We start from the raw sequence: 20,948 nt of genomic DNA, 5'->3' as shown, positions 1-20,948 counted from the left end.
GCGATTATGTTCGCGGATTTCGCGATTATGTTCGCGGATTTCGCGATTATGTTCGCGAATTTTGCGATTATGTTCGCGAATTTGGCAATTTTGTTCGCGGATTTGGCGATTATGGTCGCGGATTTGGCGATTTTGTTCGCGGATTTTGCGATTATGTTCGCGGATTCGGCAATTATGTTCGCGGATTCGCGTCCCGAATCGACATTTCGGATATTTGGCAAGCCTACTTTCCATACCACTTTGATCAGGGAACCAAACAATCAATTTGAAGTAAGAACAGAGAATACCTTGTTTATATTTTATATATGTACCAGGTTATAGGAGAACAATTTCTTCTTCGTATCCGGGAATTTCCGCCAGTATAAAAAAGGTTTCGGCCTCTCATACCGTCTCAGACAGCACTCCCGGTTATATACAATATACCAGCTCCCCTGAGGTCATACCACCTTGTTTACACCAGAATTTCTTCTTCAAATTCTCGGAATTCCCGCCAGAATATTTTCTTCTTCATATCCAGGAATTTTCGCCAGTATAAACAAGGTTTCGGCCTCTCATCCGCTCCCAGGGCAACACTCCCTGCTATGCACCAACTCCCAATGGGCCAACTGACACTCGGGCGTACAATAACACAGCCGATGGCACCCACTACATTGCATCTCTGCCAAAGAGCCACAGTGGGCACAGTAAGCCACTTCCAGAGCCATTTCAACCTTCATCTGCTCTGGATTGAGAGGTGCGCATACTCCGTTTTGGACGGAATCTGATTGCACACAATCGATCACATTCAGAACCGAATCAAGGGAATTTCTTCTCTCCCCTGCCAAACCGAGGGAATTTCTTCCCCCTTCTCGAGAATTTCGAGGTATCACAGCTGAATTTTTCCCTCTCGGTACAATCCCATTCCCTCCAGGTCCAGAGGGATTTTTTACACGGGATACCACCGTGGGTTTTTTCGTTCCGGGATGGTTCCCACCCGAGTCGAATACAGTGAGACTTGTCCCTCCAAATTCGATCCCAGCGGGATTTCTCCCTAGTGAGGTATCACAGCTGAATTTTTCCCTCTCGGTACAATCCCATTCCCTCCAGGTCCAGAGGGATTTTTTACACGGGATACCACCGTGGGATTTTTCGTTCCGGGATGGTTCCCACCCGAGTCGAATACAGTGAGACTTGTCCCTCGGAATTCGTTCCCAGCGGGATTTCTCCCTCGGGGTCCGATTGTGGGATCCATGAGTCGACTGGGGTCGACAAGTCTTATTCCTCTCTCCGTGAAGTCGAGCTGAGCTTTCTTCTTCGGGCTTTCATTGGCTCGCAGTTCATCTGTAGTCCCCACAGGCGGTTGCCAAAGGGAAGGGGTCTTGTCTACATCCTTCAAGCGAGAAAGGGTGTCTTTGGGGCCGGAAGGTATATCTTTAGAGCCGGAAGGTACATCTGTAGGGCGAGTAAGCCCATCCCTGAAGAGAAAACGTGCAAGCGAGAAAGGGTGTCTTTGGGGCCGGAAGGTATATCTTTAGAGCCGGAAGGTACATCTGTAGGGCGAGTAAGCCCATCCCTGAAGCGAAAACGTGCGTCTTTGGTTCCCGAACCGTCTTTCGGTCCCGCATTGCCGTCCTCGGGCCCAGAAGGTACGTCTTTGGGGCCTAAATAGACCTCCGTCGGGCGCCCTAAAGAAGGTACATCTTTGGGTCCACAAGGTCCGTCTTTGGTTCTAGAAGATACATCTTTGGGTCCAGAATTTACATCTTTCGTTTGGGGCCTAAATAGACCTCCGTCGGGCGCCCTAAAGAAGGTACATCTTTGGGTCCACAAGGTCCGTCTTTGGTTCCAGAAGATACATCTTTGGGTCCAGAAGGTACATCTTTGGGTCCAGAAGCTACATCTTTCGCTTGGGGCCTAAATAGACCTCCGTCGGGCGCCCTAAAGAAGGTACATCTTTGGGTCCACAAGGTCCGTCTTTGGTTCCAGAAGATACATTTTTGGGTCCACAAGGTACATCTTTGGGTCCAGAATTTACATCTTTCGCTCCAGAATTACCATCCCTGGGCCCATCAGATACGTCTTTAGGGCCCAAGTACACCTCCACCGGGCGCCCCAACTCATCTTTAGGGCGCGAACACACTTCCTTGGGGCGCATGGGCGGCTTAAAATAGGCTGCCGGATTGGTAACATTCGTGACGGCTTGTATCATGGCCGCTGTTGTGTTCATCACGGCGCTGAAGAGACTAGTCGGCGGTCTTTCTGTTGGGGCGGCAGAGAGACTAGTCGGCGGTCTTTCTGTTGGGGCGGCAGAGAGACTAGTCGGCGGTCCTTCTGTTGGGGCGGAAGAGGCGTCCTTTGCGGTAAAATTCGTGTTCCCAGGTTTTGGCGAACTCTGTGTTAGAGATCCCGAACTACTAACACCAGATTGTGACGTACTCTGAGGTAGAGGGCCGGAACTAACAACACCAGATTGTGACGTACTCTGGGGTAGAGAGCGAGACTAGTCGGCGGTCCTTCTGTTGGGGCGGAAGAGGCGTCCTTTGCGGTAAAATTCGTGTTCCCAGCTTTTGGCGAACTCTGTGTTAGAGATCCCGAACTACTAACACCAGATTGTGACGTACTCTGGGGTAGAGAGCCGGAACCAACAACACCAGCTTGTGACATACTCTGGGGTAGAGAGCCGGAACCAACAACACCAGCTTGTGACATGCTCTGGGGTAGAGATCTGTGTTAGAGATCCCGAACTACTAACACCAGATTGTGACGTACTCTGGGGTAGAGAGCCGGAACCAACAACACCAGCTTGTGACATGCTCTGGGGTAGAGACCCCGAACCAATAACATCCGCTTGTGACGTACTCTGGGGTAAAGGCCCCGAACTAATAACACCTTGCGCGCTCTGGGGTAAAGGGCTCGTACTAATTAGTGTGTACGTGTTTCCGCTAGGGTCGCCCGTCTTGTCGAGGGCGACGGTGAAGGTCGCCACAGGGGGGCCTAGACTGGTGGGGGTGGTGGTTGGGTGAGAGTTAGTAGTGGAGGGGGAGGGGATCTGGCGAGAGTTAGTGGGGGTTGAGCGGTAGGAGGGGGAAGGCACTGGTAAGATGGGCACATGACGTTTCTGTGGTGAGTCTGAAAACAGAATGAAAAAGAAATACGAAATCAATCACAGTTACAGCCCGTACACACACTGCACGAAACGATTTTTTTTTTCTTCGTCAAAATTTGTTAACCTTATACCTATTGTAAAAAAATGCCTTAATAATCAAGAAATTTGTCTTTCATTTGATACTACTTGACCTCTTCTACGTACAATAATAGCTGCAATCCAGTCCAGGACATTCTTTAAAATCAAATCTCGAGTCGCTTTTATCGAACGTGAGTGTATTACAAAAATACTATGTAATGAGAAAGTATTGCAATCGGTCCAAATTTTCAAAATCGGGAAATGGGTGGAGATATCCGTTTTGGAGTCCCCTGATTCCAAAAAGTGGTTTTCAACCTTTTGGTATTGGTAAAGGTAGGGCCATCGGCTTTAATAAACGCCCTTGGTCACTGCGACCTGGTTAGATCTTTTGTGACATTTTGTTAACCTTATATTGTAAAAAAAAATGCCTTATAATCAAGAAATTTGTCTTTCATTTGATACTACTTGAGCTCTTCTACGTACAACAATAGCTGCAATCCAGTCCAGGACATTCTTTAAAATCAAATCTCGAGTCGCTTTTATCGAACGTGAGTGTATTACAAAAATACCATGTAACGAGAAAGTATTGCAATCGGTCCAAATTTTCAAAATCGGGAAATGGTTGGAAATATCCGTTTTGGAGTCCCCTGATTCCAAAAAGTGGTTAAAAAAAGGGAAAAAAAAAAAAAAAAAAAAAAAAAAAAATACATCTATTACGAATCACAGGTTTCAACTTTCACCCCGCCCTAAAACACATTTTTATCCCCCTTAAAACCCCAGTACTTTTCCCTCTTCACTCTAGTATTTTTTGACATTGTTTATCATTTTTATTAACTTGTTCAATACATTTTAATACAACATGACTTCTCACTTATGACAAAAACAAATTTTCTTGTTTTTTTTCCTATTTTAGAGGATATCTTATTTTTTCTTCCTTTTTAGTCCGTCCTTCCTTTATTATTGCAATAGTACTATAAAAAGGTATAAGGGACGGACCACGGACTATTGTATTCGCTTCGGTGTCGTCTGTCACTCTGTCCCCATAGAAGGACTTATCCAAACCTAGTCGACCTATATATCAAATTAAAGTTCTTTTTACCAGGAACACAAAAGTGGTGATGCAAATTTTGTCCAGAAAACCATAAAGCCAAAAGACAAAAAAAACCGGGTTTTTGGGGGATTTTTTTCACATTTTCTCACAAAAATGAGCTCTGATCTTGAAATTTGTCCGGATGACCTATGAACTCAAAGCGAGAAAGTTTTAGATAACACTTCAGTCGATCACTTAAGACCGGTTTTAGCGTCCCCTATGTTAAGCTACGCCGAAAAAGGCCAATAAATGGATGGGTGACTTAAACTTTATATTGGGAATAAAGGGAGAACGGGCTCTAGTCTTGATTTTAAATCATTACATGAAAGTAAAATCAAATAATCAAATCATTTCAACTCCATCCTTTTTTTCCCTTTTTTTTTTTTTTTTTTTTTTTTTTTTTCAAAAATAGGTAGGTAGATCTTTTTGATGTACATGACAGTACATGATGCAGCTTGGAGTTTCTCAAGGAACTATTAAACCATACTGTAGGTAGATACTCATACTTTCCATACCACTTTTATCAGGGAACCAAACAATCAATTTGAAGTAAGAACAGAGAATACCTTGTTTATATATGTACCAGGTTATAGGAGAACAATTTCTTCTTCGTATCCGGGAATTTCCGCCAGTATAAAAAAGGTTTCGGCCTCTCATACCGTCTCAGACAGCACTCCCGGTTATATACAATATGTACCAGGTTATAGGAGAACAATTTCTTCTTCGTATCCGGGAATTTCCGCCAGTATAAAAAAGGTTTCGGCCTCTCATACCGTCCCAGACAGCACTCCCGGTTTAAACCTTTATAAACGAGAAAATGTTGTATTAAACCGCCTTAAACGAAAAAATGAGCTGGTCCCTTGAATTCTCGTTTATCCAGGTTCCACTGTATTTTTTTTATCTGTTTTTAATAATAGGTATGTTACCTATCACCTATCGTACCTATGTGATTTCGCGATTTATGTGATTTCGCGATTATGTTCGCGGATTTGGCGATTATGTTCGCGGATTTGGTGATTATGTTCGCGGATTTCGCGATTATGTTCGCGGATTTGCCGATTATGTTCGCGGATTTCGCGATTATGTTCGCGGATTTCGCCATCTTGTGCGGATTTCGCGATTATGTTCGCGGATTTCGCGATTATGTTCGCGGATTTCGCGATTATGTTCGCGAATTTCGCGATTATGTTCGCGGATTTCGCGATTATGTTCGCGGATTTGGCAATTTTGTCCGCGGATTTGTGTTTATAGAATAGAATAGAATATACCTTGTTTATCCTGCCAGAATGAGACTGAAAAGTCCTTTTACTCCCGCAGTCTAAACAAGGTCATAAATTTCATAGGTAAAGTTTACTAACAAATGAGTATACAGGGTGAACACGAAAAACGTTACCAAAAGCCTAGGGTAGATTCCTGAGGTCATTTCCAATAATAATAATAATAATAATAATAATAATAATAATAAAAAAAAACATTCTATAACTTTTTTTCGTATCTCGCTTAGTTTCCGAGAAAATAATAATGCGCCACAACAATAAACAGTACCTGTATTGCTCGCTTTGAAGAAGGCAACGATAGACTTGTCATGCTGATCAATGATAAGCCGTCGCATCTCTGCATTATCCTTCACAAACAGGAGCAGAATATTAACACTCGTGATCAGACTCGCTAGGCTGACCTCACTCTGTTCCGGACTTGGCAGGTTTGACTTGTGCAGCACGGCCCACGAGTTGTTCGCGATACGAACATCATACGTTTTTCTCGTCAGATAATCTTCCAGCATGGTGTTTTTCGTCGAAATGAGTTTCGCGCAGTTTTTAAATCGGACGTTAATAAGGTATTGTTTCTCAGATGCCTCTCGAACTCCGAAAACGTTCAACCTTGCTCGCACGATCTCTTTGAGGCAGACGAACGTACTCATTTGATCGTCGTTAATCTCGGATAGGTTATCAGGGATGGCTTCGATCCTGGCCACGTCTAAACAGGAAATGAACGAGAAGAACTTCTCCAGCTCGGCGCACTTCTGTCTGTCCGGAACACACCTAGAAAAAAGAAGAAAAGCATGAGGTTACCAAAAAAAAAAACCTATAAAATGAAATACCTCTAAAAAAGCAAGGAAAAGAGTTATCTAAAAAATAAGTGGAAATAAAGTCTTCTTTTTCGTGTTCAGACGGGGTCGGCGTTTTTCGTCAGCCCTTAATCGTGGCTTCGATCCTGGCCACGTCTAAACAGGAAATGAACGAGAAGAACTTCTCCAGCTCGGCGCACTTCTGTCTGTCCGGAACACACCTGGAAAAAAGAAGAAAAGCATGAGGTTACCAAAAAAAACCTATAAAATGAAATACCTCTAAAAAAGCAAGGAAAAGAGTTTTCTAAAAAATGCCACGTCTAAACAGGAAATGAACGAGAAGAACTTCTCCAGCTCGGCGCACTTCTGTCTGTCCGGAACACACCTAGAAAAAAGAAGAAGAAAAGCATGAGGTTACCAAAAAAAACTATAAAATGAAATACCTCTAAAAAAGCAAGGAAAAGAGTTTTCTAAAAAACGAGTGTAAAAGAGATAAAGTCTTCTTTTTCGTGTTCAGACGGGGTCGGCGTTTTTCGTCAGCCCTCAATCAGCCCTAACTAGGGTGATCGCTTTTGGGCTGACATTGGATTTTGGCTACAAAATTTTACGAGTGGATGTCCTTTGCACTCAACCTTTGTTATATCTTTAGCAAGGGAGATTCAGGCCGGTATACTTCCTGTTTAAAAAGTCCCCCAGCCAGACTAAGCTGGTCTACTCCCTGTTTAACGACCCCCAGCCAGACAATTGTTGTCTTTTTGTTGTCAAATAAAAGTAATATTTTTACCATTACCTGATCCACGCCTGATAGAATTTGATGAGGTTGATGAAGAACACCTTGTACATGATACATATCTGTGGAGCATCAATAAGCATCCTAGTTTGATCCACGCCTGATAGAATTTGATGAGGTTGATGAAGAACACCTTGTACATGATACATATCTGTGGAGCATCAATAAGCATCCTAGTCGACTGATTCAACTTCTCCGCATCCTTCAGAATCCCCAACACAGGGAACACGGCTAGAATTGACTGAAACTGCTGTGTCAGAGGTAGGTAGAGACTGGTAGCTATCTTGCTGGACGCTAGGTTTCGCTTGCGATCGCAGAACCTTATGTGACCGTTGTGTTCAGCTCCTATACTGAGAATACACGGGTATTTTATTCGCACAGGAGGTTTGCATGCTGGGTTGGGAACATCACTGGAGGTAGTTTTCATTACATTAGGGTTAGGTACATCACTAGAGGTAGTTTTGGATACATTGGGAACGAGAACATCACTGGAAGTAGCATTGATCACATTAGGGTTTGGTACACTATTGCTTACTGGGCTGGGCGGTATAGTAGTAGAAGGCACATGGATTAGACTTAACGGAGGGCATTGGGAACTTGTTCTTTCGATAGGTGCAATAGAGGCTATAGGCTTCGTTCTTGTTCTTTCTATAGGTGAAATACTAGGCTTGGTTTGACTACTTGTAGTTCCTATAGGTGAAGTAATAGGCTTGGTTTGACTTGTTGTTCCAATAGGCGAAATACTAGGCTTGGTTTGACTACTTGTAGTTCCTATAGGTGAAATACTAGGCTTGGTTTGACTTGTTGTTCCAATAGGCGAAATAATAGGCTTGGTTTGACTTGTCGTTCCTATAGGTGAAACACTAGGCTTGGTTTGACTTGTTCCTATAGGTGAAACACTAGGCTTGGTTTGTACAGAGATGACTTCTATTTCTATAATATCATCATCGTCATCATCAGGAGGAGAAGGGGAGAGGTTAGTAACTGGCCGGTTAGTAGGGAGTTCAGTCAGCGATTGCTCTATCACAGATTCGATTAATTCAGTCATATTGGTAACACTTGGAGGTTTAGACGTGGTGCTATTTGCTTTGGGATCACGAGTCCTATTCAGTTAGTAGGGAGTTCAGTCAGCGATTGCTCTATCACAGATTCGATTAATTCAGTCATATTGGTAACACTTGGAGGTTTAGACGTGGTGCGATTTGCTTTGGGATCTCTGATCTCCAAGGGCTGTCCTTGCGCGCAACGTTTCGTGTCATCAGATCTGTAGAATAGAATAGAATATACCTTGTTTATAGAATAGAATAAAATATACCTTGTTTATAGAATAGAATAGAATATACCTTGTTTATAGAATAGAACAGAATATACCTTGTTAATACTTTCAATGTTACGTGTTAAAGCACTTGAATTTTCCCGAGTTTCACTAATCCTATTCACATTTTCACTCGTTAAACCCATGGAATCACTTGAATTTTCTTCCGGCTCACAAAATCTCTCGGTCTCTCTGTTGGTTTCATCATCGAGACTTTCTGCCTCCGAATAACTTCTATTCCCAGGAATGCTAGTGTTTTCACCACTCGTATTGTGACTAGTTTCAGTTTGATTTGTGAACTTGTGGATAGCGCCCATAACATGAAAGCAGAACTTGTTGAAGCCCGGGTCGGAGAGATGCTTCATAACGGCAGTGTTGGAGTACTTCCCATCTCGGAGACAACTGATCAGCACCACTTTGCATGGGTGAAACATACCTGTGAATTAGAAAGAAAATAAAACTCTAAACTCTACTTTGAAGTATTTCCCTTGTTAAATAGCAAAGGTTGAGTGTGAATGGCATCCACTCGTACAATTTTAGTAGCACAGCCCCGAAATCCAAGCCAAAAAAAATTCGACCCCATCATATACTGAACCCTCGACTTACGGCGTGCAAGTCTAGTGTGACACTCACTCGGCCATGGATGATGTTAACTTCTTCATTGTCCCAAAAGTGAATAGAGAAGGAAGACAAGATAGGAGAAAGCCAGCCGTTCCAAGAACAAACCTTATCTGCTTAGGATAAAATCCGCGCCCGGCTTACGGAGTGCAAGTCTAGTGTGACACTCACTCGGCCATGGATGATGTTAACTTCTTAATTGTCCCGAAAGTGAATAGAGAAGGAAGACAGGATAGAAGAAAGCCAGCCATTCCAAGAACGAACCTTATCTGCTTAGGATAAAATCCGCACCCGAGTGGGAATCAATCCCAAATTCTGGTGGCTTGAAACTTAAACTCACCCTTGTTTCCTTTGGTCATTTTCCTCGTGAGGCTGCGAAACTTTTCAAACACTTGCAGGAAGGTAACAGCTAGCAGAACTCGCAATAGCTTCTGATCGGGCAGTTGATTCACAATATAGGTCATATCCAGGATCACTTGCTTACAGAGTATTTGGATAAGCTGTTCCAGAACTTTGGAGTCGTCCGTGGCAGTTTTCAGCTTTTGGTGAGCACTCAGGTACTTTTTAAGATTGTCTGAGGACAAGAATCAAGAAAGGAATTGAAAATTTCTACTTTAATCAAAAAATATTATTTATTTTTGAATCCCTTACGGAGTGCAAGTCTAGTGTGACACTCACTCGGCCATGGATGATGTTAACTTCTTAATTGTCCCGAAAGTGAATAGAGAAGGAAGGCAGGATAGGAGAAAGCCAGCCGTTCCAAGAACGAACCTTATCTGCTTAGGATAAAATCCGCACCCGCGTGGGAATCAATCCCAAATTCTGGTGGCTTGAAACTTGAACTCACCCTTGTTTCCTTTGGTCATTTTCCTCGTGAGGCTGCGAAACTTTTCAAACACTTGCAGGAAGGTAATGGCTAGCAGAACTCGCAATAGCTTCTGATCGAGCAGTTGATTCACAATATAGGTCATATCCAGGATCACTTGCTTACAGAGTATTGGGATTAGCTGTTCCAGAACTTTGGAGTCGTCCGTGGCAGTTTTTAGCTTTTGGTGAGCAGTCAGGTACTTTTTAAGATTGTCTGAGGACAAGAATCAAGAATGGAATTGAAAATTTCTACTTAAATCAAAAAATATTATTTATTTTTGAATCAAAAAATGTACTTTTTTTACTACAAATATTTCAATGGGTTACTTTAGGGCTCATGTTGACCCAGCACCGTACTGTGTCTCTTTTCCCCATCTGATGAGGGACATATTACGGGATGGGCGTACTACAACACGGACCACGCAAGTCTAATGTAGCAGTTGTTTCATTGCTAGGAAATAAAAACAGTGATGAAACACTCATCTTTTTTTAATGCCTAACATTTTTTTTTTTTTAAAAAAATGGGAGGGAAAATCCATTTCAATTTCTACTTACCTGCAATCTCATGGATCTTATCCACCACATCACTGCTCGTGAACTGTTTATACAACTTGGTCAGGAACGTCTGAATGTCACTGTCCGATATCTCATCCATCAGAGGGGTCTGTCCTGTATTACATCTGTAGAATGAATATACCTTGTTTATGTTTATAGAATAGAACAGAATATACCTTGTTTATAGAATAGAATAGAATATACCTTGTTTACAGAATAGAATAGAATATACCTTGTTTATAGAATAGAATATACCTTGTTTATAGAATAGAACAGAATATACCTTGTTTATAGAATAGAATATACCTTGATTTTCCTGCCAGAATGAGACTGAAAAGTCCTTTTACTCCCGCAGTCTAAACAAGGTCTTATATTTGATAGGTAAATTTCATAGGTAAAGTTTACAAATGAGTATACAGGGTGAACACGAAAAAGTCCGTTGTGTTCAGCTCCTATACTGAGAATACACGGGTATTTTATTCGCACAGGAGGTTTGCATGCTGGGTTGGGAACATCACTGGAAGTAGTTTTGATTACATTAGGGTTAGGTACATCACCAGAGGTAGTTTTGGATACATTGGGAATGAGAACATCACTGGAAGTAGCATTGATCACATTAGGGTTTGGTATACTATTGCTCACTGGGCTGGGCGGTATAGTAGTAGAAGGCACATGGATTAGACTTAACGGAGGGCATTGGGAACTTGTTCTTTCGATAGGTGCAATAGAGGCTATAGGCTTCGTTCTTGTTCTTTCTATAGGTGAAATACTAGGCTTGGTTTGACTACTTGTAGTTCCTATAGGTGAAGTAATAGGCTTGGTTTGACTTGTTGTTCCAATAGGCGAAATAATAGGCTTGGTTTGACTTGTTCTTTCTATAGGTGAAATAATAGGCTTGGTTTGACTTGTCGTTCCTATAGGTGAAATACTAGGCTTGGTTTGACTTGTTGTTCCAATAGGCGAAATACTAGGCTTGGTTTGACTTGTCGTTCCTATAGGTGAAATAATAGGCTTGGTTTGACTTGTCGTTCCTATAGGTGAAATAATAGGCTTGGTTTGACTTGTCGTTCCTATAGGCGAAATAATAGGCTTGGTTTGACTTGTCGTTCCTATAGGTGAAACACTAGGCTTGGTTTGACTTGTCGATCCAATAGGCGAAATACTAGGCTTGGTTTGACTTGTCGATCCTATAGGTGAAATACTAGGCTTGGTTTGACTTGTCGATCCTAAAGGCGAAATACTAGGCTTGGTTTGACTTGTCATTCCTATAGATGAAACACTAGGCTTGGTTTGTACAGAGATGACTTCTATTTCTATAATATCATCATCGTCATCAGGAGGAGGAGAAGGGGAGAGGTTAGTACTTGCCCGATTAGTAGGGAGTTCAGACAGCGATTGCTCTATCACAGATTCGATTAATTCAGTCATATTGGTAACACTTGGAGGTTTAGACGTGGTGTTATTTGCTTTGGGATCACGAGTCCTATTCAAATATTCACTTAGTTTTAAAATGGTGTTGCTATTTGCTTTGGGTTCACTAGACCTAATAACATTTTCACTTGTACTTGTAGAGTTCATGGAAGTTTTCTTTGATCCACAAGTATTTTTCTTGGGTTTACGAGTTAATTTGATGGTTTTTCTAAGATTTGCCTTAGGTTCACTAGTCATATTGATGGTTTTGCTCAAATTTGCCTTTGGTTCAGTAGTTTTATTGGTGGTTTTGTTCAAATTTGCATCTGGTTGACTTGTTTTATTCCTATTTTCACTTTCCAAGTATTTTTCTTAGGTTTACGAGTTAATTTGATGGTTTTTCTAAGATTTGCCTTAGGTTCACTAGTCATATTGATGGTTTTGCCCAAATTTGCCTTTGGTTCAGTAGTTTTATTGGTGGTTTTGTTCAAATTTGCATCCAGTTGACTTGTTTTATTCCTATTTTCACTTTTCTCACCCGTGGAGTCTATAGAATTTCCCTGCGGTTCACAATTTCTTGTGCTTTCACTTGTTCTACCACTGGATTTGCTTTCTTTCAGTTCACTACCAGGCCTATTGATTTCACTCGTTCTACCAATGGAGCTCCTGGACTTTTCCTGCCCACAATTTCTACTTTCAATTACCCGTGTTATACTAGTCGTGTCACTTGAATTTTCCTGTGGTTCACAATTTCTACTACTTTCAATGTTACGTGTTAAAGCACTTGAATTTTCCCGAGTTTCACTAGTCCTATTCACATTTTCACTTGTTAAACCCATGGAATCGCTTGAATTTTCTTCCGGCTCACAAAATCTCTCGGTCTCTCTGTTGGTTTCATCATCAAGACTTTCTGCCTCCGAATAACTTCTATTTCCAGGAATGCCGTTCTCGGAACGGCTGGCTTTCTCCTATCCTGTCTTCCTTCTCTCTTCGATTTCGGGACGATGGGACCATAGCAGTTGCAGTTCCCTCTGTCAAGCCTCTTAAAAAAAAAAAAAAATGAAACTAGTTTCAGTTTGATTTGTGAACTTGTGGATAGCGCCCATAACATGAAAGCAGAACTTGTTGAAGCCCGGGTCGGAGAGATGCTTCATAACGGCAGTGTTGGAGTACTTCCCATCTCGGAGACAACTGATCAGCACCACTTTGCATGGGTGAAACATACCTGTGAATTAGAAAGAAAATAAAACTCTAAACTCTACTTTGAAGTATTTCCCTTGTTAAATAGCAAAGGTTGAGTGTGAATGGCATCCACTCGTACAATTTTAGTAGCACAGCCCCGAAATCCAAGCCAAAAAAAATTCGACCCCATCATATACTGAACCCTCGACTTACGGAGTGCAAGTCTAGTGTGACACTCACTCGGCCATGGATGATGTTAACTTCTTAATTGTCCCGAAAGTGAATAGAGAAGGAAGGCAGGATAGGAGAAAGCCAGCCGTTCCAAGAACGAACCTTATCTGCTTAGGATAAAATCCGCACCCGAGTGGGAATCAATCCCAAATTCTGGTGGCTTGAAACTTGAACTCACCCTTGTTTCCTTTGGTCATTTTCCTCGTGAGGCTGCGAAACTTTTCAAACACTTGCAGGAAGGTAATGGCTAGCAGAACTCGCAATAGCTTCTGATCGAGCAGTTGATTCACAATATAGGTCATATCCAGGATCACTTGCTTACAGAGTATTGGGATTAGCTGTTCCAGAACTTTGGAGTCGTCCGTGGCAGTTTTTAGCTTTTGGTGAGCAGTCAGGTACTTTTTAAGATTGTCTGAGGACAAGAATCAAGAATGGAATTGAAAATTTCTACTTAAATCAAAAAATATTATTTATTTTTGAATCAAAAAATGTACTTTTTTTACTACAAATATTTCAATGGGTTACTTTAGGGCTCATGTTGACCCAGCACCGTACTGTGTCTCTTTTCCCCATCTGATGAGGGACATATTACGGGATGGGCGTACTACAACACGGACCACGCAAGTCTAATGTAGCAGTTGTTTCATTGCTAGGAAATAAAAACAGTGATGAAACACTCATCTTTTTTTAATGCCTAACATTTTTTTTTTTTTAAAAAAATGGGAGGGAAAATCCATTTCAATTTCTACTTACCTGCAATCTCATGGATCTTATCCACCACATCACTGCTCGTGAACTGTTTATACAACTTGGTCAGGAACGTCTGAATGTCACTGTCCGATATCTCATCCATCAGAGGGGTCTGTCCTGTATTACATGTGCTATGCACATTGTTGGGTGTGTTGCTTGCCATATGCAAATTATTTGGTGTACTGCTTGGAATATGCAGATTGTTTTGTGTGTTGCTTGCAATATGCACATTTTTTGGTGTGCCTAAGAACAAAAACCAAAATTAAATCAATAACAAATAATAGATCAGTTGCGCTTACTTGGGTGATGTTTTAGAGCAGGAAAAATGTCATAGAGCAGGAAAAATGAAGACCAACGGATTTTTTTTTCTTCTACGACTTCTAGATACCGAAATAAATCGATTTAAAAAATACCGGTAAATCGTGAAGTTTGACGTCACGGCATACACTCTCGTAGGCGATGACGTCATAATTTATGACTCCCGCTTCGTTTGTTTATGCGCAAGCGTTTCTGCGCATTTGGACGTGAAATCTGACGTCACAACTTTTTGAACTCTTTCATTAGAACGGAAAATAAAAATTCAAATTTCGACCTTTTAAAGTTACTTTTTCCAATTTTCGACCTCAGATTTGTATTTTTGACAACTTTTTACGTAGGAATCGACCTTTTATTAATAATATTTTTCCTAATATTGCAACTCCTCCATTGGTGGTAAAAAAAGGGGGGAAATAGGTAGGTACCATCTTTATCTGTACCCTTTCAAACTCAAGTTAGATCAGCATTTTTGTCAGCCTCTTTTAGTCAGCCCTACTGTGCACCATTGAAATATTTTAATGCAGTTCTTTTTTTTAAGAGGTTTGACAGAGGGAACTGTAACTGCTAATGGTCTTATCGTCCTTTTTTTTTAAGAGGTTTGACAGAGGGAGCTGTAACTGCTATGGTCTTATCGTCCCGAAATCGAAGAGAGAAGGAAGACAGGATAGGAGAAAGCCAGCCGTTCCGAGAACGAACATTATCCCATCAGGATAAAATCCGCCCCGGGCGGGAATCCAACCCGTGGCCTAGCGCTTACAAGGCAGACGCACTACCAACTGAGCTAACTAGGCTGGCTAATGCAGATCTTGAATCACACAGTTTTTCCACTTTTTCTTTGGTCTGCCCTGCCTGTTATTTCTGTCTACTAACATCTTCTCAACTCTCTTACCTACATAGTTTTCCTCTCTTATTCGGACATGTCCAGCATACAACTGAATTCTATGATTAATAAAGCTTACCTGTTACAATGACATTTTCATCCTCCTGAACATATTTACTAACACTGATCTCAGTCTCTTTTCTTTGACTTCTTTCTTTGGTGTTGCTTTCAAACACAGTCTCTTGATTGTGATCTTCGTCTTGGTCAATGCACTGCTTCTTTCGGTCGGGTTCAGCCTCATCTTCGCTTGAAGAGAGAATGCGAACAACTCTCTTCCTTTGTCTCGTTTGAATTATGTCACTCTCTTGAGAAGAAGTACATTTCAATTCCCTGAAAGAAATTGAGAAAAACGATTTGTTAGTGGGATTAGGAAGGAACCAAATAAAATTATGGACTTTTTTTCTGTATCTGTGTAATCTAATATATAAAAATGAATATTTGTGTGTGTGTGTGTGTGTGTGTGTTTCGAACTTTATGCCTGGCCAAACTGCTCATCCAATTGCTTTGAAACTTTGTCAACTTATTGCTTGCACTCCCGTGAAGGTTATAGGCTATTTTCTGGTTTGTTTTTGTTAAACTACTCGGCAAGACCACCAAATGGATGAGTGACATGAACGGCCATGCCTTAAGGATTTTGGCTAGTATTTTATAAAATTTGCATCTATTTTGTACTTACCAAATACATAAGACCTTGTTTAGACTGTGAGTGTAAAGGGACTTTTCAGTCTCATTATGACAGTATGAACAGGGTATATTCTATTCTATAACTGGGAAACTGGTGCATTTTCGTGATTCATTAGGAACTAAATTTTTTTTTTTTTTTTTTTTTTTTTTTTTTGACAGAGGGATGGATTGAACTGTAACTGCTAAGATCTTATCATCCCAAAATTGAAGAGAGAAGAGAGACAGGATAGGAGAAAGCCAGGCTATGCAAGAACAAACGTTCTGTTTAGGAGGTGTGAGTCTAACCAGGAACCTAGTCCTTGCGAGGCAGATATGGGATGTGGTAGGTACCCTCCAAAATAACTAGGTAGTTATCTTGGAAGGTACCAGTCAAAACATTATTTATTCTATTCCGTGGCCGAGTGAGTATCACACTAGGCTTGCACGCAGGAGGTCCAGGTTCAATTCCCGGCGGTGCCAAGGTTTTTTTTTTGGCTCTGTGCTTGTAGTTTGGGGAGCAATCAGCCTCGTGAGGACAATTGATTAGCTACTTTAATCAAGTAGCGACCAGTGGCGGCATTACAAGTCGAAGAGACATTGTGTGTTGCTTGCAATATGCACATTTTTTGGTGTGCCTAAGAACAAAAACCAAAATTAAATCAATAACAAATAATAGATCAGTTGCACTTACTTGGGTGATGTTTTAAAGTCATAGAGCAGGAAAAATGAGGACCAACGGATTTTTTTTTTCTTCTACGACTTCTAGATACCGAAATAAATCGATGTAAAAAATACCGGTAAATCGTGAAGTTTGACGTCACAACTTTTTGAACTCTTTCATTAGAACGGAAAATCAAAATTGAATTTTCGACCTTTAAAAGTTACTTTTTCCAATTTTTGACCTCAGATTTGGATTTTTGACAACTTTTTACGTAGGAATCGACCTTTTATTAATAATATTTTCCCTAATATTCCAACTCCTCCATTGGTGGTAAAAAAAGAGGGGAAATAGGTACCATCTTTATCTGTACCCTTCCAAACTCAAGTTAGATCAGCATTTTTGTCAGCCTCTTCCAGTCAGCCCTACTGTGCACCATTGAAATATTTTAATGCAGATCTTGAATCACACAGTTTTTCCACTTTTTCTTTGGTCTGCCCTGCCTGCTATTTCTGTCTACTAACATCTTCTCAACTCTCTTACCTACATAGTTTTCCTCTCTTATTCGGACATGTCCATACCACTGAATTCTAGCTTCCAGTCAGCCCTACTGTGCACCATTGAAATATTTTAATGCAGATCTTGAATCACACAGTTTTTCCACTTTTTCTTTGGTCTGCCCCGCCTGCTATTTCTGTCTACTAACATCTTCTCAACTCTCTTACCTACATAGTTTTCCTCTCTTATTCGGACATGTCCAATTGTCCATACCACTAATAAAGCTTACCTGTTGCAATGACATTTTCATCCTCCTGAACATATTTACTAACACTGATCTCAGTCTCTTTTCTTTGACTTCTTTCTTTGGTGTTGCTTTCAAACACAGTCTCTTGATTGTGATCTTTGTCTTGGTCAATGCACTGCTTCTTTCGGTCGGGTTCAGCCTCATCTTCACTTGAAGAGAGAATGCGAACAATTCTCTTCCTTTGTCTCGTTTGAACTATGTCACTCTCTTGAGAAGAAGTACATTTCAATTCCCTGAAAGAAATTGAGAAAAAAGATTTGTTAGTGGGATTAGGAAGGAACCAAATGAAATTATGGGCTTTTTTTCTGTATCTGTGTAATCTAATATATAAAAATGAATATTTGTGTGTGGGAAGTTGTTTTTTTTTTTTTTTTTTTTTTTTTTTTGACAGAGGGATAGATTGAACTGTAACTGCTAAGATCTTATCATCCCAAAATTGAAGAGAGAAGAAAGACAGGATAGGAGAAAGCCAGGCTATGCAAGAACAAATGTTCTGTTTAGGAGGTGTGAGTCTAACCAGGAACCTAGTCCTTGCGAGGCAGATATGGGATGTGGTACCCTCCAAAATAACTAGGCAGTTATCTTGGAGGGTGCACTCAGACTCATGAGGACAATCGAGTAGCTACTTTAATCAAGTAGCGACCAGTGGTGGCATTACAAGTCAAAGTGACGAGTGATAATAAATATGATGATTGAGTAAATGAAAGACTTGTAATACTGTGATACCCACAAAGTTGTGAGAAAGCTCTCTGCTTTACCACAAAGATACCATGATTTGATTTGATTTTTTTTTTATTTTGATCATTATTTATTCTACTGTCACTATTCAGCAAAAGCTAAAGCCATTAAAACAACAAACATTCTTACCTGGATTCAACAGCTAATTTCTTTTCCTCAATAGATTTAGCCGATTCTAAGGCTTGAACTTCTAACTTGAGAGAGAGTTGTTTGAGAACTGCAAGACTGACTCTTATCATGGCATTGATCTCTCAATGGAAGAACTATTGAATGGAATTTGATTCTTCTCGGAGACTCGTCACCTGCAACACAGTTAAGTTAATCTTATATTATAAAACTTCACACACTGATTGCTCCATCTCCAGAACCACAACACCTAGAATTCACATTTCATAGTTCACACACTGATCGCTCTATCTCGAGAACCACTACACCTAGAAAGCTGAAATTTGGTAGGAATATTCCTTTTATGGTCTAGGTGTGCAATAAGAAAGGATTTTGCGAAAATCTTAACCGATCCTGAGATATGATCAATTTTTGATCGCTAAAATCTCCATAAGAAATACACAGAGTGCAGAGACTCTTGAGAGTCTAAACCCGATGTCTCTTGGACAAAATATCATTACAGAAAATCTCACAAAGTAGTTGTTTCCTGGAGACTGGTTACCCGAAGTCTCTAATGATACCTAATTAATTGTACAATTTTCCGAATAGTAGTAATTCACACAAAGTCTTGAATGGTGGTTATTCCCAAAAGGTCTCAATTAGTAGTTGTTTCCCGGAGACTGTTTACCCAAAGTCTCTAACAGTAGTGATTCTAAAAAGCACAGTGCAGGAGAAAGAAGATTCTCATTACCACCCCCAGCCCTTATTGTTGAGAGTGGTGGAACCAATAACCAATCACTTCTCTCTCCCTGCCCCTGTCCCTTTTACCCTGGGGATCTGACAGTTCCTCTTTGAGCCATCAACATTTCCTTTTCAAGCTATTCAAATATTATCTTTTGACGGTTGAGAAATTTCTGTTTTTACTGAACTAAAATAAAAATGTCAAAGTTCGAATTCGAATCCCGTTGTGTTTTAAAACATTACACCTACCTGTCAGGTCTAGGTCTACTACTTACCTTAGGTCCAGAACATTTCCCACAAAAAGTTGATGTCCCAGATCACCATAGGCTTTGTATAGTTTATTACTTTCTACAAGACAGTATTTTTATGACCAAAAAATTTGGATCATGGTTAGGGACCAAGAAATTTCATGGTTATTTTATGATAGTAAGCAAGAGTCAGTTTTTTCTTCACTATTTGATAATTTATAATACATAAGCACCAACAAATACCAAAGTTTGTAACTTTTTATTAAGAGAAAAAAATTCACAATCAAACAAAACTGGAGAAAGACAGGATAGGAGAAAGCCAGGCTATGCAAGAACAAATGTTCTGTTTAGGAGGTGTGAGTCTAACCAGGAACCTAGTCCTTGCAAGGCAGATATGGGATGTGGTACCCTCCAAAATAACTCGGCAGTTATCTTGGAGGGTACCAGTCTAAACTTTATTTATTATATTCCGTGGCCGAGTGAGTATCACACTAGGCTTGCACACAGGAGGTCCGGGTTCGATTCCCGGTGGTACCGAGGTTTTTTTTTGGCTCTGTGCTTGTAGTTTGGGGTGCACTCAGCTTCGTGAGGACAATTGATTAGCTACTTTAATCAAGTAGCGACCAGTGGTGGCATTACAAGTCGAAGAGACGAGTGATAATAAATATGATGATTGAGTAAATGAAAGACTTGTAATACTGTAATACCCACAAAGTTGTGAGAAAGAAAGTTGTGATTTGATTTGATTTTTTTTTTTTTTTTATCATTATTTATTCTACTGTCACTATTCAGCAAAAGCTAAAGCCACTAAAACAACAAACATTCTTAGATTCTTACCTGGATTCAACAGCTAATTTCTTTTCCTCAATAGATTTAGCTGATTCTAAGGCTTGAACTTCTAACTTGAGAGAGAGTTGTTTGAGAACTGCGAGACTGACTCTTATCATGGCATTGATCTCTCAATGGAAGAACTATTGAAGGGAATTTGATTCTTTTCGGAGACTCGTCACCTGCAACACAGTTATGAACTTCTAACTTGAGAGAGAGTTGTTTGAGAACTGCAAGACTGACTCTTATCATGGCATTGATCTCTCAATGGAAGAACTATTGAAGGGAATTTGATTCTTCTCGGAGACTCGTCACCTGCAACACAGTTGAGTTAATCTTATATTATAAAATTTCACACACTGATTGCTCTATCTCAAGAATCACAAGACCTAGAAAGCTGAAATTTGGTAGGAATATTCCTTTTATGGTCTAGGTGTGCAATAAGAAAGGATTTTGCAACCACAACACCTAGAAAGCTGAAATTTGGTAGGAATATTCCTTTTATGGTCTAGGTGTGCAATAAGAAAGGATTTTGCAAAAATCTTAACCGATCCTGAGATGTGATCAATTTTTGATCGCTAAAATCTCCATAAGAAATACACAGAGTGCAGAGACTCTTGAGAGTCTAAACCCGATGTCTCTTGGACAAAATATTATTATACAAAATCTCACAAAGTAGTTGTTTCCTAAAGACTGGTTACCCAAAGTCTCTAATAATAATTAATTGTACAATTTCCCAAATGGTAGTAATTCACACAAAGTCTTGAATGGTAGTTATTCCCAAAAGGTCTCAATAAAATAAATAATTAATTGTACAATTTCCCAAATGGTAGTAATTCACACAAAGTCTTGAATGGTAGTTATTCCCAAAAGGTCTCAATAAAATAAGTAGTTGTTTCCCGGAAACTGTTTACCCAAAGTCTCTAAC

The 20,948-nt window shown here is 40.4% G+C and overlaps 4 protein-coding genes across 4 annotated transcripts; 1 reads left to right on the top strand and 3 right to left on the bottom strand.

The window, feature by feature from the left end:
- Positions 1-248: 248 nt before the first annotated feature.
- On the bottom strand, positions 249-1,867 carry LOC113470085. Its single transcript, XM_026828265.1, has 4 exons — positions 1,767-1,867; positions 1,530-1,650; positions 1,201-1,431; positions 249-1,024 (listed from the first exon to the last, which is right to left on the bottom strand). The coding sequence occupies exons 3-4, from the start codon at positions 1,229-1,231 to the stop codon at positions 552-554; spliced, it is 504 nt and encodes a 167-aa protein (XP_026684066.1). The 5' UTR covers positions 1,232-1,431; positions 1,530-1,650; positions 1,767-1,867; the 3' UTR covers positions 249-551.
- A 25-nt stretch (positions 1,868-1,892) lies between these two features.
- LOC113470084 lies at positions 1,893-3,129 on the top strand. The gene is made up of 3 exons (XM_026828264.1): positions 1,893-2,327; positions 2,513-2,567; positions 2,716-3,129. The coding sequence occupies exons 1-3, from the start codon at positions 2,187-2,189 to the stop codon at positions 3,000-3,002; spliced, it is 483 nt and encodes a 160-aa protein (XP_026684065.1). The 5' UTR covers positions 1,893-2,186; the 3' UTR covers positions 3,003-3,129.
- Positions 3,130-5,048: 1,919 nt separating this feature from the next.
- Positions 5,049-6,532, bottom strand: LOC113470089. Its single transcript, XM_026828269.1, has 3 exons — positions 6,486-6,532; positions 5,794-6,238; positions 5,049-5,054 (listed from the first exon to the last, which is right to left on the bottom strand). Exons 2-3 carry the CDS (start codon positions 6,172-6,174, stop codon positions 5,049-5,051), a joined length of 387 nt encoding a protein of 128 aa, XP_026684070.1. The 5' UTR covers positions 6,175-6,238; positions 6,486-6,532.
- A 1,742-nt stretch (positions 6,533-8,274) lies between these two features.
- LOC103515644 lies at positions 8,275-19,459 on the bottom strand. The gene is made up of 8 exons (XM_026828268.1): positions 19,220-19,459; positions 18,228-18,400; positions 17,343-17,593; positions 14,043-14,282; positions 13,468-13,701; positions 12,946-13,101; positions 8,494-8,706; positions 8,275-8,375 (listed from the first exon to the last, which is right to left on the bottom strand). The coding sequence occupies exons 2-8, from the start codon at positions 18,335-18,337 to the stop codon at positions 8,275-8,277; spliced, it is 1,305 nt and encodes a 434-aa protein (XP_026684069.1). The 5' UTR covers positions 18,338-18,400; positions 19,220-19,459.
- Positions 19,460-20,948: the final 1,489 nt, after the last annotated feature.

This window comes from Diaphorina citri, unplaced genomic scaffold, assembly GCF_000475195.1.
Source record: "Diaphorina citri unplaced genomic scaffold, Diaci psyllid genome assembly version 1.1 scaffold1386, whole genome shotgun sequence".
Taxonomy (NCBI): Eukaryota; Metazoa; Arthropoda; class Insecta; order Hemiptera; family Psyllidae; genus Diaphorina; species Diaphorina citri.
Note: the sequence above shows the minus strand (reverse complement) of the source record. Positions and strands in the feature narration are given on the sequence as shown.

Excerpts from the sequence above, each read along its gene's own strand:
- LOC113470085 (XM_026828265.1), bottom strand. The coding sequence starts at position 1,231 with ATGGATCCCACAATCGGACCCCGAGGGAGAA. Across the intron at positions 1,025-1,200 it reads AATCGGACCCCGAGGGAGAA|ATCCCGCTGGGATCGAATTT; the intron begins ATCCCGCTGGGA and ends CACTAGGGAGAA.
- LOC113470084 (XM_026828264.1), top strand. The coding sequence starts at position 2,187 with ATGGCCGCTGTTGTGTTCATCACGGCGCTGAAGAGACTAGTCGGCGGT. Across the intron at positions 2,328-2,512 it reads CTTCTGTTGGGGCGGAAGAG|GCGTCCTTTGCGGTAAAATT; the intron begins GCGTCCTTTGCG and ends GGGGCGGAAGAG. Across the intron at positions 2,568-2,715 it reads TGGCGAACTCTGTGTTAGAG|ATCCCGAACTACTAACACCA; the intron begins ATCCCGAACTAC and ends TCTGTGTTAGAG.
- LOC113470089 (XM_026828269.1), bottom strand. The coding sequence starts at position 6,174 with ATGAGTACGTTCGTCTGCCTCAAAGAGATCGTGCGAGCAAGGTTGAAC.
- LOC103515644 (XM_026828268.1), bottom strand. The coding sequence starts at position 18,337 with ATGATAAGAGTCAGTCTTGCAGTTCTCAAACAACTCTCTCTCAAGTTA. Across the intron at positions 13,702-14,042 it reads TAAGATCCATGAGATTGCAG|ACAATCTTAAAAAGTACCTG; the intron begins GTAAGTAGAAAT and ends TCTTGTCCTCAG. Across the intron at positions 13,102-13,467 it reads AATGACCAAAGGAAACAAGG|GTATGTTTCACCCATGCAAA; the intron begins GTGAGTTCAAGT and ends TCTAATTCACAG.